Consider the following 12,991-nt stretch of genomic DNA (forward strand, 5'->3'; position numbering starts at 1 on the left):
CTATTGCCTTCCTTGATGTGTCGAATGTAGTCTGTAGTGACACTGAAAATATTCACACTTCTAGTGCTTAATGATTTTAACTGAGTTCTGAAAGATGCTTGGTAGTACACGTATGCTTTTTCCACTTCAGAGGGTATCTGGATTAAGGGGCTAGCTTAGTGAAAGTCCTTCAAGTTGAGTAGGTTTAATTCTCACTCTCATCTCCCACCTCCCCCATGTTTCTTCTGAAGAAAGTGTAACACTTAATTGCCTCAGTAAATCCAGGCAAACAACACCTCAGCTGAAGCTTTGTACACACACTAAAAAGCAGCAACACTGCTTATTAAGCTTCAGAATGCGCAAAGGGTGATTTTTTTTTTGGGTAGATACTGTAGTTCAACATCTTAGTACAGAACTGTGGAAATATGAAAACGGTGAATTCTCACTTTAATTTTCAGGAAGACGAATGTGCAGGTTGTACAGATGGAACATTTAAAGGAACTCGATACTTCACTTGTGCTCCAAAGAAAGCTCTTTTTGTTAAACTGAAAAGCTGCAGACCAGATTCCAGGTTTGCGTCACTACAGCCGGTTTCCAATCAGATTGAACGCTGCAACTCTCTAGGTACCGAGCTTCTGCTTATGGTTTATTTATCAGCTGGGAACTGACATGGGCTTGGTTTCATTGAACACGTGGAGATCTCTATAGGCAGTACTTAAATGAGGCTTACGAACAGGAAATCAATCTATAGAATATAATGCTTCTCTGGCTTTTTTGTACTTCATGGTAATTTAAGGACATTTTATAAAACGTGGGAATTTACGTTGTATATTTTTACTTTAGAAATTGTGAAGCAGTCATGCTGAAAATGGTATTAGCAAATCCAGCAATGTGGGATTGCAGTATCAGAATTAAGTTATATTTCTGTCCTAAATACTGAAAGAAAAGAATGTATTTGTATGATGAAGATCAGTGGTGGAAAAGCTAATTCTCTTTCCTAACATTATTAGCTTTCCTGGGTCATGTCATTTTGCTGGGAAGAACAGCAAAGGATAAAGCATCTCGATATTAGCATGATGATGTGAACAGGGCATTTAAACTGAGAATTTCACTCCTACTGGGCAAAATTAATTCAGTGCTGCAGGCTATCTGAAGTAGTCCTGTGTTCACTGTGTGGAATGTGAGGCCTTGTTCACTTTCTGGAAGAGAGTGAGTCTTAGCTATAATGAAATGCTATTTTAGTCCAGAAAATGAATGTTTTGTGCTAAGGCAGCAGTTTAGCTATGAAACATTAATAGGAAAATTTCAAGGGGGATAAAATTGGAGGCTTTAAAGTGTCTTTTGAAAAAAAAATTTCAGCCTTTGGAGGTTACTTAAGTGAAGTGGTAGAAGAAAACACTCCTCCAAAAATGGAAAAAGAAGGTTTAGAGACAATGATTGGAAAGAAGAAAGGTATCCAGGGTCATTACAACTCCTGTTACTTAGACTCCACCTTATTCTGGTAAGTTCACAATTTGTATAGTGGCGTCCCAAGGTGTGGGTTAGTGGGAGGTATGCTAGAAGCACAGAACACGTAATCCTTGTTGTAATGATTCTGTTTTATTACTGTACAGCTTAAAAAGTCATGCATTACACTTTTTAGCACATACTATGCTCTTTACATTTGAGAAAGCTCTACAGGATCTGTTGCTTAACTTGAAGTGCTAATCAGTCTCATACGTGTCCAGATTGTACTGGCCTTTCAGTATATCTAAAGGGAGTTTACAAACAGGAGAGAAATAAACTTTGAACAAAGGTAGGTAGCGGCAGATGGGGGAATGGTTTTAAACTAAAGGAAGGGAGATTTGGATTAGACTAGATGTCTGGGGACAGTTTTTTACTGACAGAATGGAACGGGCTGCCCAGACAGGTGGTAAATGCCCCATTCCTGGAGGTGTTCAAAGCCAGGTTGGTTGGGGCTCTGGGCACTCTGATCCAATACTTGATCTAGTGGTTGGCAGCCCTGCCTGCAGCAGGGGCATTGGAACTCAGTGATCCTTGAGGTCCATTCCAGTCCATGCAGTTCTATGATTCATACTCTTCTGGACTGTGTGAGTCCATGGACTTCTGAAGGATTAGAGAGTATGTGGGTGGGACAGGGTCAGAGAGGAACTCTTTTAACCTGCTTGTGGAATCCTGCCTCGGTAACTAGTTTTGTATTCTGCTAGCACGAGGGCATGGGGTTAGAGTGGACCTTTACTGCTTAGTACAGCTGTGTTGTCTTGTCCGTAATGGTCTCATTTTGTGCTTGCTTAGTTCTTTAATTCCTCCCATTGCTTTGCTTTGCTCATCTTTATGTTGTTTAGGCATCTGAATGGTTCTATCTGCAGAATCAAAACCAACCCGCCTTCTTTTTCTTTCTTCTGTAGCTTGTTTTCTTTTAGCTCCGTTTTGGACACTGTGTTACTCAGGCCTAAAGAAAAGAATGATGTAGAGTATTATAGTGAGACTCAAGAGTTATTGCGAACAGAGATTGTGAATCCTCTTAGAATGTAAGTAGAGACATAAACCAGTCTTTCATCTAAAATAAATTTTACAATAAAGCCTTCTGCATACACATTCCTGTTGCAAAGCTGCCAAGTTTCCTTAGCTTTTTTTTTTTTTTTTTTAAATTAACAATTGTTTTTTATAGTAAATTTCATCAGTGCTACCTGGAAATAGTTGGATGTAGCTTGGTGATAAAATACTATATTTGTCTGGATTTGGAAATAGAATGTGCGTAAAACTTTTGTAAGATTTGTACAAGAACACTGATAAATGAGTTATATTCATTTTTAATGTCTGTATTTATATCTTTATTGTTGCTGTTCTTGACAACAAAAGTATTTGAGTCAACTTACATGAAGTTTCACAGTGTCATAGACTTCAGGGGGCTAGAGCTTCAGCAATTCTGCAAGTGACAAAATGCTTTTTATTAAACAGGAAGTTAATTTCACAATTTCTCAGGTATAGTGAGCAAAGGGAGTGTGCCAAAAATCTTTATTATGTTGTCTTCATATTTGTTTTTTTTAAACCTGCAAATATAACACAATTCTGAAATTCTGTGGGCAAGTTTTTCCTTGCATTCCTGGAGGAAGATGATGTCTTCTGAACCGTTCCTTCCCTAGTTTGCCTGGTGTGTTCTGGGGATCTGTAGTGCAGGTAGTGGGGTGCACACAGAGTGCAGCAATCTCAAGTGGCTGAGAGGACTGAAAGGGTTACTCCTGCCTTTCCACCATGCTTAGAAAGTTCTCTGTACTTTTTGTAAAGTTTGAGATGATTGCTGAAAGCATCAGCTCCTCAGATCAGAAATACAGTTCTGTATCTTTCTTAACTCTTCATTAATGACTCTGATGGTGTTGTTGTATGAGACACTGAAAATGCTGCATGAAGTGGTGCAAATTAGTGCTGGGTTACAGTTTAAAAAACCCTTTTATGCAGGAACACTTGAGTGATGTTCAACATTTGGGGTACTTTTGGAAAACTGAATCAGGTGAGTATGAGGACTCAGTACATAGCTTTGCAGAAACACTGTACACAGAAAAAGATCTGCAAGCCCGTGTTTCAGCACTTGAGTCTTTTCTTTTCCTCTGACTTGTTTATAAACTAGCTAATAGCTTGTTAAACCCATTTATCTTAGATATGGATATGTATGTGCTACAAAAATAATGAAACTGAGGAAAATACTTGAAAAAGTTGAGGCTGCATCAGGATTCACTTCAGAGGAAAAAGGTAACTGGGAAGGCTTTTCCTTTCTTTACAATCTGTAAGAGTTATACTACAAAATACATATTATACAAAGTAAAATACAAATTTTTCTGGAGCAGTAATATCTGTACCAGAGACTTGAGTGACCACTGGATGGTAAAAAGGTCTTTTTTTTTTTTTTCTTGCTTCTTCTATTCTATAAGGAACCTCCTAGCTTTATCAGTTTCTGCATCCAGTCTTTTTCTGACTGGATTTATTGCTTCCTGTGCCCATGTCTCCATGAAATGAGACACTCCCTTCTAGTAGTTAGGGGAGAACTCAGAAATAAAGACTATGGTAAGGTTGTGGTCTCTGTCCTCTTTCAAAGTGTCACTTTGCTTCCTTTGATCTTCTCACCACAACGTTTTGTCGCCACAGTGATTATACAGTAGTCTAAGAAATAAAATGTGTAACATGTTAGGAAAACCAAATCTCAATCTTTTGATCTTCTGCCGCATATAAGGATTAATTAACATTTTCATTATGTATTAGTTCTGATTTTTGTGTGGGAGAACACCATGTTCTTTGAAAATGTTAAATGCTGAGAACTAATATTTATTGCAGTTAGTGGCAGGAAGAAAAATAAAACAGAAAACTACTGGGTGTGATTAGATCTCTAAGCTAATGCTGGTTTGTTCTCGATTAGAGAGCTCATTCTCTAGGTTAGATGAGCTTTGTCATACTGTCTATTTTCATACAAGTGTTAACTGTCGTGTCTCTTCACCTCTCCAATTTCTCAGTTGTATTTTTTGGTTCTCCTGTTTAAAAAAAAAAAAAAAAAAAACAACAACAAAAAACACCAAACTGGTACCAAATGACTCCTCTGGAATACAGTGTCTTTGTAGTCTGTACTGGAAAACCCTGCTAGCTTGTTGAGAGCGTGTGTCTGTTTTTAGGGCCATTTGATGCCAAGAGAGAAAATAGAGGTTTGTGCCATCAAAATGTTTGTAGTTTGTCATAAATTTACCTTGATATATCATGAAATTGTACAAATGAACCTTTATATTTTTCTTGTTCAATGTTTTGCAACTTTCATTCTTAAATACTGCTTTTTAAGACATTAAGAAGACTTTGTTTTTTTTTTCCCAGATCCAGAAGAATTTTTGAATATTTTATTTCATCATATTCTAAGAGTTGAACCACTGCTGAAAATAAGGTGAGTCTTTTCTGTGTTGCACTCATTTGTCTGTAGAGGCTGATGGGGAGGGACTATCTGCCACCTTTCTTACTGAGACATCTTTGACTTGTGGTTATTATTAATATTATATATTAATAGGGCTTATAAAATTACACTTACAAACTTGATGGTGTTTCCTATCATTTTTGGTAGGATGTGTTTTTCTCTATTCATGTGTTATTGCAAAAACTTGACCTTGTCATGACGTGAGTGCTAGAACAAAGATTCCCTACAGCTGCTGATGGGAAAGCCTTATTAGTGTATGTCTATTAATTGTGCTGGAGAGAGGCTAGAGTATACCTTACTAATGAGGCCTGCAGCTTTATAGCTGCTTATTTTTGGGACAAGCTGCAGGGTTTCCTGATTTGGTGTTTAAGCCATGGAATCAGACTTGTATTTCTTCCTGGCTTGTGAAAGCATTTCAGTGGCTCACCTTGATTAAGTTTTGCTGCTTTAACTTCTGACAAAGTAACAGATGCTGACTTGTAGGTAAGCCTTTGCTCTGGCTGTGGCACCACAAGGATTCAGCTGTCTCAACTGAGATCAGGAGAGGAAGGGATTGTTGCATGTGGCTGACATTCTGCTAGCTGGCACCTGATACTTTCAGGTTCCTTGCTGTGTTCTGTGGCATCAGCAATGCTGCATTTCCTGTAGTTTTTACGTTCTTCCTTTATCCCAGGAATTGCATCAAGCAGAGCTGGGCAGCCCCCAAGTATTTTTGAGTTGGTAATTCAGGAATATAAAAACATCTTCAAAACATACTTATGGTGCTTTTGTTTCTTAAATAGCTTTTCTACAGGCAGTCCACATGTAATGGTTGCCTGTTACTTAAGGCTTTTTGTTGTTCCTGTTTTTTTTTTGTGGTTTTTTTTTTTTTTTTTTTTTTTTTTTAATAAGCACATATATTTCACAGTAGAGAGGATGTTGTATAGGCTACTTTTTGTAGTTAATATTTTCTTTGCAAAGTACGGCTGTTGTTATGGTAGATCTGATTTTATTCTTTTTTCTTTTTTTTTTTTTTTTTTTTTTTTTTTTTTTTTTAATTCTGTTCTCAGATCAGCAGGTCAGAAAGTACAAGACTGTTATTTCTACCAAATTTTTATGGACAAAAATGAGAAAGTTGGAGTCCCAACAATTCAGCAGTTACTGGAGTGGTCGTTCATCAACAGCAACTTGAAGTTTGCAGAGGTTGGTGACACTGTTGCTTTGTCAGAAATGATGATAGCTACATACTTACCCATTCGGCAGTGAGAGAAAAGTGGGATTGGGTGTGAAAGGAAAATGCAGATGTGTTGGGGATGGTGGAGTGCTCAGTGGTACAGGTTGCTTACATTGCAGAAATATTTTATGGTTGACTTGATGAGCATGTTACCAAAATTGCTTTGATATGTTCAGACAAAGAATTGCCAAAATAAAACTCTTTGGTTACTGTTGGTAAGTTGCCTTAAGAACTGCTTTTTTGGGATTCCTATGTTTGTAAAAAGCTTTACAAAGGAAAAGCTTAAAACAAACAAACAAAAAACCCCACTTAAAAAAAAAAAAAATCTTTGTTTTTACAAGGGGGTGTAGTTCAGTATTTAATATCATGCCAGCATAACTGGCACTTAAGACATTTGACAATGAATTAGATGCAAGTTTCATGGGTTTCTGCTGTAGATTATTTTTTTTTCTAAGACTTAAGTTTGTCTTTTTTGTTATTTTTTAAGACAGTAGGCTGCAACTCTAAATAACATCTAAATACATTTATAGCATTAGAAGAGGTATGCCTCTAAATCTAGATTTATCTTTTTCAAGCTTGCCTGATTATTTTCTAACTTTTCACCCAGGCTCCTTCTTGCCTGATCATTCAGATGCCTCGATTTGGAAAAGACTTCAAAATGTTCAACAAAATTTTTCCATCCTTGGAGCTAAATATAACAGATTTACTTGAAGACAGTAAGTACACAGTATTGTGTTGAATAAGGAAAGGGAGTTTTTTGAAAGCAACTAACGCAATGAAAGTACCTCAGGCAGTTTTTAAGTACCTGTATTCAAAACTGACAAACATGTAAACCTGTAGCATGCCGTGACGGTGCACGTTTGGATGTGAAATCTCGCTTCTTGTCACTACTGACTTTATTGTTCTGCATTACCTAAGGAAATTTGATTTTCAGTTCTTATGCAATAACTATAAGACTGCTACAGGTTATTAGAATAATCATCTCTGTTCTAAACTGTCCCAGTGTTTTCTTTCACTGTCGCAGCCATCAGCCTTTGTTCTGCGTCTGTTTGCCGATGTCAACAGATGAAGACTGATATGACAGAACTATTTTAATATAACAGCCTGTTTTCACTTGTCCATGAATTGATATAAATTCATTTTTATCACTGTTTGCAGCTTCCCATTTTAAAAACCTTTTTTCTTCCACATTGTTAGAGAAGAAATTAAAGGGAAGAAATTAAATGTAGTTTCTGCTTTGATTAGCTAGATGGTTTTAAGCCTTTTACAATACGTTCTCTCTCTGCAAAGGTAATAATAATCTTATTTTCCATACTCTTTTCTTCTTAGACAACTTAAAAAGGGTCCTAAGTGGTAGGCTAACATCTTGTTTAAAACTACAGCTCCCAGGCAGTGCCGTATTTGCGGAGGGCTGGCTATGTATGAGTGCAGAGAATGTTATGAAGATACCGATATTTCTGCTGGGAAAATCAAGCAGTTCTGCAAAACCTGCAATACACAAGTAAGCTGCTGTCTGTTCTGCGTGGGTTTACCCCAAATGGCACGTGCTGTAATAAAAAAAAGTGTAGGGAGCATTAGTGAGATGCCCTGCCAGGGAAAGCTGTGGCAAACTGGGAAGGCTGCATGGCCCTGTAATGAGTTTGTCAAGCATTTCTGTACTAAAAGTGTGGTGAAAGAGTAATTGCAGGTACCTTGGAATTTGTTCTCAGTCTTCTTTAAAACATAATTTTACATTTTACTTGTTGGAATTGGTAAATAATTTCATGATGTAAAACCATTTAATGTTTAGAGCTGTTTGGTAATTGCATGAAGCTGTCAAATTCATTGGCTTATTTTCAAGGCTTGAGCATATTAGAAAATTCTTGCATTAAATATGACTGCTTCTGAATTTTTGGGGGAAATACTGCACTACACTGATTGGGGGCGTTGTGGAATACAATGAATGTGTGCTACTGCTACTTTGCAGTTCCTTCTCTAAGACCGTTGATCTTCAGCAGGACTGTTCTTCTCAGCTTTGTCTGCCACTGAAGCAAATAATCTCGAGTTGATTTTTTTTTTTCCTCTTCTGAAATATTACTTCAACTGTAGGTTCATCTTCATCCCAGGAGACAGAGTCATAAATTCAATCCATTGTCACTCCCTAAAGATCTGCCAGACTGGGATTGGCGACATGGCTGTATCCCATACCAGAAGATGGAGTTGTTTGCTGTCCTCTGCATAGAAACAAGCCACTATGTAGCTTTTGTGAAGTATGGGAGAGATGACTCCGCCTGGCTTTTCTTTGACAGCATGGCAGATCGGGATGGTACATCTTCAAATTATTCTCTTTGGTTTTCTGTAACTTTTAAAACTTGTATTACAGTTCTGTAAGTTTTAGTGCCTATTTATTTCCTAACACTTGGTGATACTAGTGCCATCTCACTTGAAGCGTTCAATGCTGGGACATGAATCTTGAACCCATCCTTTCCTTAGCACATTGCTGTAGCAGACTTAATGTGTACGTTCTGATTTTCAGCAAAACTGGATGCCTTAGTAAGTAGATGGTACTGAATTAACTGGAGAGATCCTCCAGTAGGGCTTTTTATGGTTTTCTGTATTTTCTAAATTTGGCAGAGAGAACTGATTTAAAGGGGATTTATTTAAAAGTTGCAAGAACACATTCCTTCAGTCTTTTTAAATGGATGTACACAATTAGCAGATAGTTTGTGGATATCTCTTCTATTGCTTTTGCTTAAATGACTTTGTTATTTCTAATACAACTTCACCAAGTAATGCGGTGCAATCTGTGCTACTCCTTTGAATCTCTTTAGAGTTAGCAGTGGGAAACACAAATGTCAGGAAATAAATATTCTTTTAGACATTGCTGCATTAAATAGTAACAAGGACTGTGTTGAATTCTGATGCCTGTGAAAAGCAGCAATAGATACAAGTGTTGGATTGAATGCAGCAGTTCTTTGCGTGCAGAATTCTTGAGTCCCTCTATGCTCTGATGCTTTTTTCAGAAATTATTTTTATTTTGGGGGAGACAGGGAGAAGTGTTGCCTCCTGCCAAAAGTGAAATTGCTGTAGGACTAAGGTCATCCTATCACCCACATAGCAATAAAGCTTTGTATTGAAGGGCTTGAAACATGTATGACTTAAGTCTGTTAAGAACCGCTGTATTCCAGGAATGCAGGATCATGAGATCCTGCTGAGCTTAGCTTTTTTTATCACAAATAATTTTCTTCAGCTGGAGTTTAAGCTAAAAAGTGTCTGCTAGGGAACAGTGCCATGGATATCCATACATCTTACTGTTACTTGATAGCACTTTACTAACAAATTCAGTAGTGTGCAAGGTGGAGTGTGTGTTCAGGCAACTCTCCCAAAGCTGTATGGAATTTGTACTGTCAGTGTAGAGATCCCGACAGCCCTTTCTGTGCCATGGTTCTGTCATGGTGCTTGCGTGGGTTTTTCTTCGTGGAGCTTCCAGATCAAATTTTCCAAATGAGATGATAAATACCTCACCATCTTTTTTCTTACGCAGATAAATATTACAGATGCATGAATGTTCCATCAGAAAAGCAAGTAGTTGTGGTTGATACTATATTTTTCATTACACTTTGACATCTCTGTGCAGAACAAATTGCGCACTGATTTTCTTTAAAGGCTAATTCTAATGCCAGAAGCTATTCTGTATTTTCTCGGGAGCAAATATGCTTCTCATACCTCCTTGTGAAGCCTGAAGTAGTCCAAAATAGCAGTTACATTTTTTCTGAAGGCATTTTCAAGAATTAGCGATGCTGTTGTAATTGAAGCATATTATAAAGGGTAAATGTATGTAGATGGAATCCTAATCCTCATCTGTCTCTTTCCTCATGCATAAAAGGAGGTCAGAATGGCTTTAACATTCCACAAGTCACCCCGTGCCCAGAAGTTGGCGAATACCTGAAGATGTCTGTAGAAGAACTGCACTCACTGGATTCCAGAAAAATTCAAGGTTGTGCACGAAGACTGCTCTGTGATGCTTACATGTGCATGTATCAAAGTCCAACCATGAGTTTGTACAAATGAACAATGCCCTCTGGAAAGCTGAAGAAATGACAGATTTCTACTGTTGCGTTCTCTGCATTTTTTGTTAGTTTTGATGCAACCGTTGCTGGCGATGGATGCGATGACAAGGAAGAAGTTGACTGAGAACAAAAGGATCACTGTTCCAAAAACTACTTGTGGAGTTCTGAGGTGGAAGTATTTAAGCATTTTGCACTCTAGGAAGTGTGCTTGTGTGTGTTTGTTTTATAAACAAAGTCTAAATGAAGTTACTAAAACTTAAAGCTTTAAGTGCATTCATTATATATGGACATTAAAAAAAAAGAAGAAGAAAAAAGTGGAGTTATTCTCAGGAGAAACCTCCTTAGTCCATTGAGAATGTAAAGACGTGGTGTTACTGCTCGGGTGAGTTTCTATGGACCAAGGATGATAATTCTTGTTTCTCTCCCCCTCAGCACTGCCTTTTTAGCACCATTAATTCTTCAAGAGAATAACTTCAGTTTTAATAAGATAATTGTTAAACTGTTCATTGCATTTTAATTCTGTCCTGTTAGCGGTCTGCTGTCATACATTTACATCTTCAGAAATTCATGTCCATTACTTAAACATCTCAGTTCCTGTCCTGTGGAAGTCAAGCACACTGAATTGTTGTTTGGGAAGTCGGGATTGTTGTAGAGAAGAAGAGAGCAGTAAGAGGAAGGATAACTGCTTAAAATTAGCAGTGCAAGGGTATGGATCTAACTGATGTGTAAAGAAAGCAGACTGGAACAGATCAACTATATACAGATGATTGGAGGACAAAATAAAGTAAGGGTTGCCTCAGGGAATGGTATTGAAACGGAGTTTAGTTCTTGGTGAAACAAAACTGACTTTTATACAATACATTAAGCTACTACCTAGGAATACATTACACATCTGACTCTTGATATCAGGATTACTAATGAATATTAAAAATATCTGCTGGGAAAAATGAAACCAGAAGTACAGGATCAGAGTTTTACAGTTTTACCTAGTACTTAATGAAAACTAATTTGAAAAGCTGCAAAATCTGTATTGTGTAAAATGCACTTGGAAGTCTGTTGGTTCCTGTTTGCCATGAATTTTTGTGTTGTTGCTTTTTAGCTACTTCTGTAGCTAAGTGCTATATATAATGTGTGTACACAGTGAAATCTGGTTGTACAAAGGAGTTAGTTACAAATTGCATATATGTATGAGCTGTACATTTTCAACTAGAGATGTTTTATATGGAAAACTTCCTCCTTGGGATCAAGTCCATATAGAAAACGCAACAGGAAAAGCTGCTTTATCCACTGTTTTAAAGAGGATGGGGAGTGATCCTGTGTTGTAAATGTTACTTTATGCTTCTTGAAGAAAACAAAACTCTCCCTGTGGGACATGCTCTACCACTGGGTTCTGCTAGAGCAAGGTAGGGAAGTGCTCAAAGGACTACTCTGTCAGCTCTAAGGAAAACAAAGGGGGGCTGAGAGCACTGATCTGTTCCCTGGGCAGCTGCATGAAGTGTGGTCTGAGTTTTCACTCTCAAGAACAAAGAACTTTTTGGCGTCACTGCTGCTTTTGCCTCTAATAATCTCCTGGCTTCCAAGGACCCTTGCCTTATTTATCTCATCTGTGCTCCTGGCAAAATGCTGATTCTCTAGTTGCAGTACTGAGTTCTTAAACTCCTTTTCTCCCAAAGAATTCCTGTAAGGCTTTATTTACCTGCTGGATTCGGTAAACATCTGTCAGCAGAGGGCTGTTGTTGGCAGTGGTTCTTCCTTGGCTCTGGGAAAGCAGCTGCAGGTGCTCAGATGTGTTGACAAAGATGCCATAGAAGCAGTGGGTAGGGACTATAAGGTAAAAATGACTAGGCTGGTATTTACTTTATAATGCCACTTACTTACTTACACAGTGGGAGCACAAAGTATGATTTCCACCCCCTCCTCCCCCAAAAAAGAAAACAAACAAACAAACCATATATTAATAACAAACAGGACTGAATTAAAGTTGATGGGTGTGAATAAATGAACTGCTTGGCTTCGTGGCTGCAGTTTTTCTCATCTGACTGCTCTGTGGTAATCTAGCAATGTAAATGAGATGTCATGGAACCTAACCTGGGTTTTCTATTTCAGGAAGGATTACAAAGCAAACGTCTTTCACTCTAAAAAGAAATGTGTAAAATAAGTTAGAGAATTCAGGATATGCCAAAGGGGATTGAATAAGCTAATTTGAGGAGAGCCTGCATTTAATACCTGCCCTTCTGGTAAAGGCAGTGCACAAAAGTTCCAGTGACTGAGCACTCACCATTGATATATATAATGCATTTGGGAATGTCCCAGGTATTTTTTTTTTCCTATTTCTTTTGAAAATGCAGATGCACCCTTAAATTAATAGCACTTGTTAAATGAGATGATTGCTTCATGGTTCACCTCTCACATCTTGCTAATGTGGTCTTAAGGTATGAGTAAGAATGCACATACAAGGTACAGTTCCTAATGGCCTGCAAACAAAGTTGAGAGAAAAAAGAAAGGACTGCAGTACTTAGTGCTCACCAATAGAAATCCCCAAAGCGCTGTAGGCTGCAGCAGAAGGCTGGTGTATTTTGGTAACTGGAGAAAAAGCTGCAAAATTCTCTTCAGTTAAAGGATCCTGAACATATGTTGAAAGTGTAGTACTGTGTTTTACTGAATAGCTTCAGCAGTGGCTACTTTAAGCAAGTGCAGTGTGTGACAGGAGTTATTCCTACAAATGGTTGGTTCATTTCAATGCACTTATTTTTCTTGTGCACTTTATGCTCCACTGAATAGATAAACTTGGTCACCACGGTC

The 12,991-nt window shown here is 37.8% G+C and overlaps 1 protein-coding gene across 4 annotated transcripts in view; it reads left to right on the forward strand.

The window, feature by feature from the left end:
- The window catches only part of CYLD (CYLD lysine 63 deubiquitinase), a 40,059-nt gene extending 27,923 nt beyond the window's left edge, over positions 1 to 12,136 (forward strand). For all 4 annotated transcript variants that reach the window (XM_052687503.1, XM_052687501.1, XM_052687504.1 and 1 more), the window contains exons 8-17: positions 438 to 603; positions 1,339 to 1,480; positions 2,388 to 2,510; positions 3,638 to 3,729; positions 4,834 to 4,900; positions 5,977 to 6,109; positions 6,748 to 6,856; positions 7,523 to 7,641; positions 8,229 to 8,445; positions 10,006 to 12,136. In XM_052687503.1, the coding sequence (XP_052543463.1) occupies positions 438 to 603; positions 1,339 to 1,480; positions 2,388 to 2,510; positions 3,638 to 3,729; positions 4,834 to 4,900; positions 5,977 to 6,109; positions 6,748 to 6,856; positions 7,523 to 7,641; positions 8,229 to 8,445; positions 10,006 to 10,190 (1,353 nt within the window). In that variant the 3' untranslated portion in view covers positions 10,191 to 12,136. The remainder of the gene's footprint in view (positions 1 to 437; positions 604 to 1,338; positions 1,481 to 2,387; positions 2,511 to 3,637; positions 3,730 to 4,833; positions 4,901 to 5,976; positions 6,110 to 6,747; positions 6,857 to 7,522; positions 7,642 to 8,228; positions 8,446 to 10,005) is intronic.
- The last annotated feature ends 855 nt before the right edge of the window (positions 12,137 to 12,991 follow it).

This window comes from Tympanuchus pallidicinctus, unplaced genomic scaffold (genome assembly GCF_026119805.1).
Source record: "Tympanuchus pallidicinctus isolate F22 unplaced genomic scaffold, pur_lepc_1.0 scaffold22, whole genome shotgun sequence".
Lineage (NCBI taxonomy): Eukaryota > Metazoa > Chordata > Aves > Galliformes > Phasianidae > Tympanuchus > Tympanuchus pallidicinctus.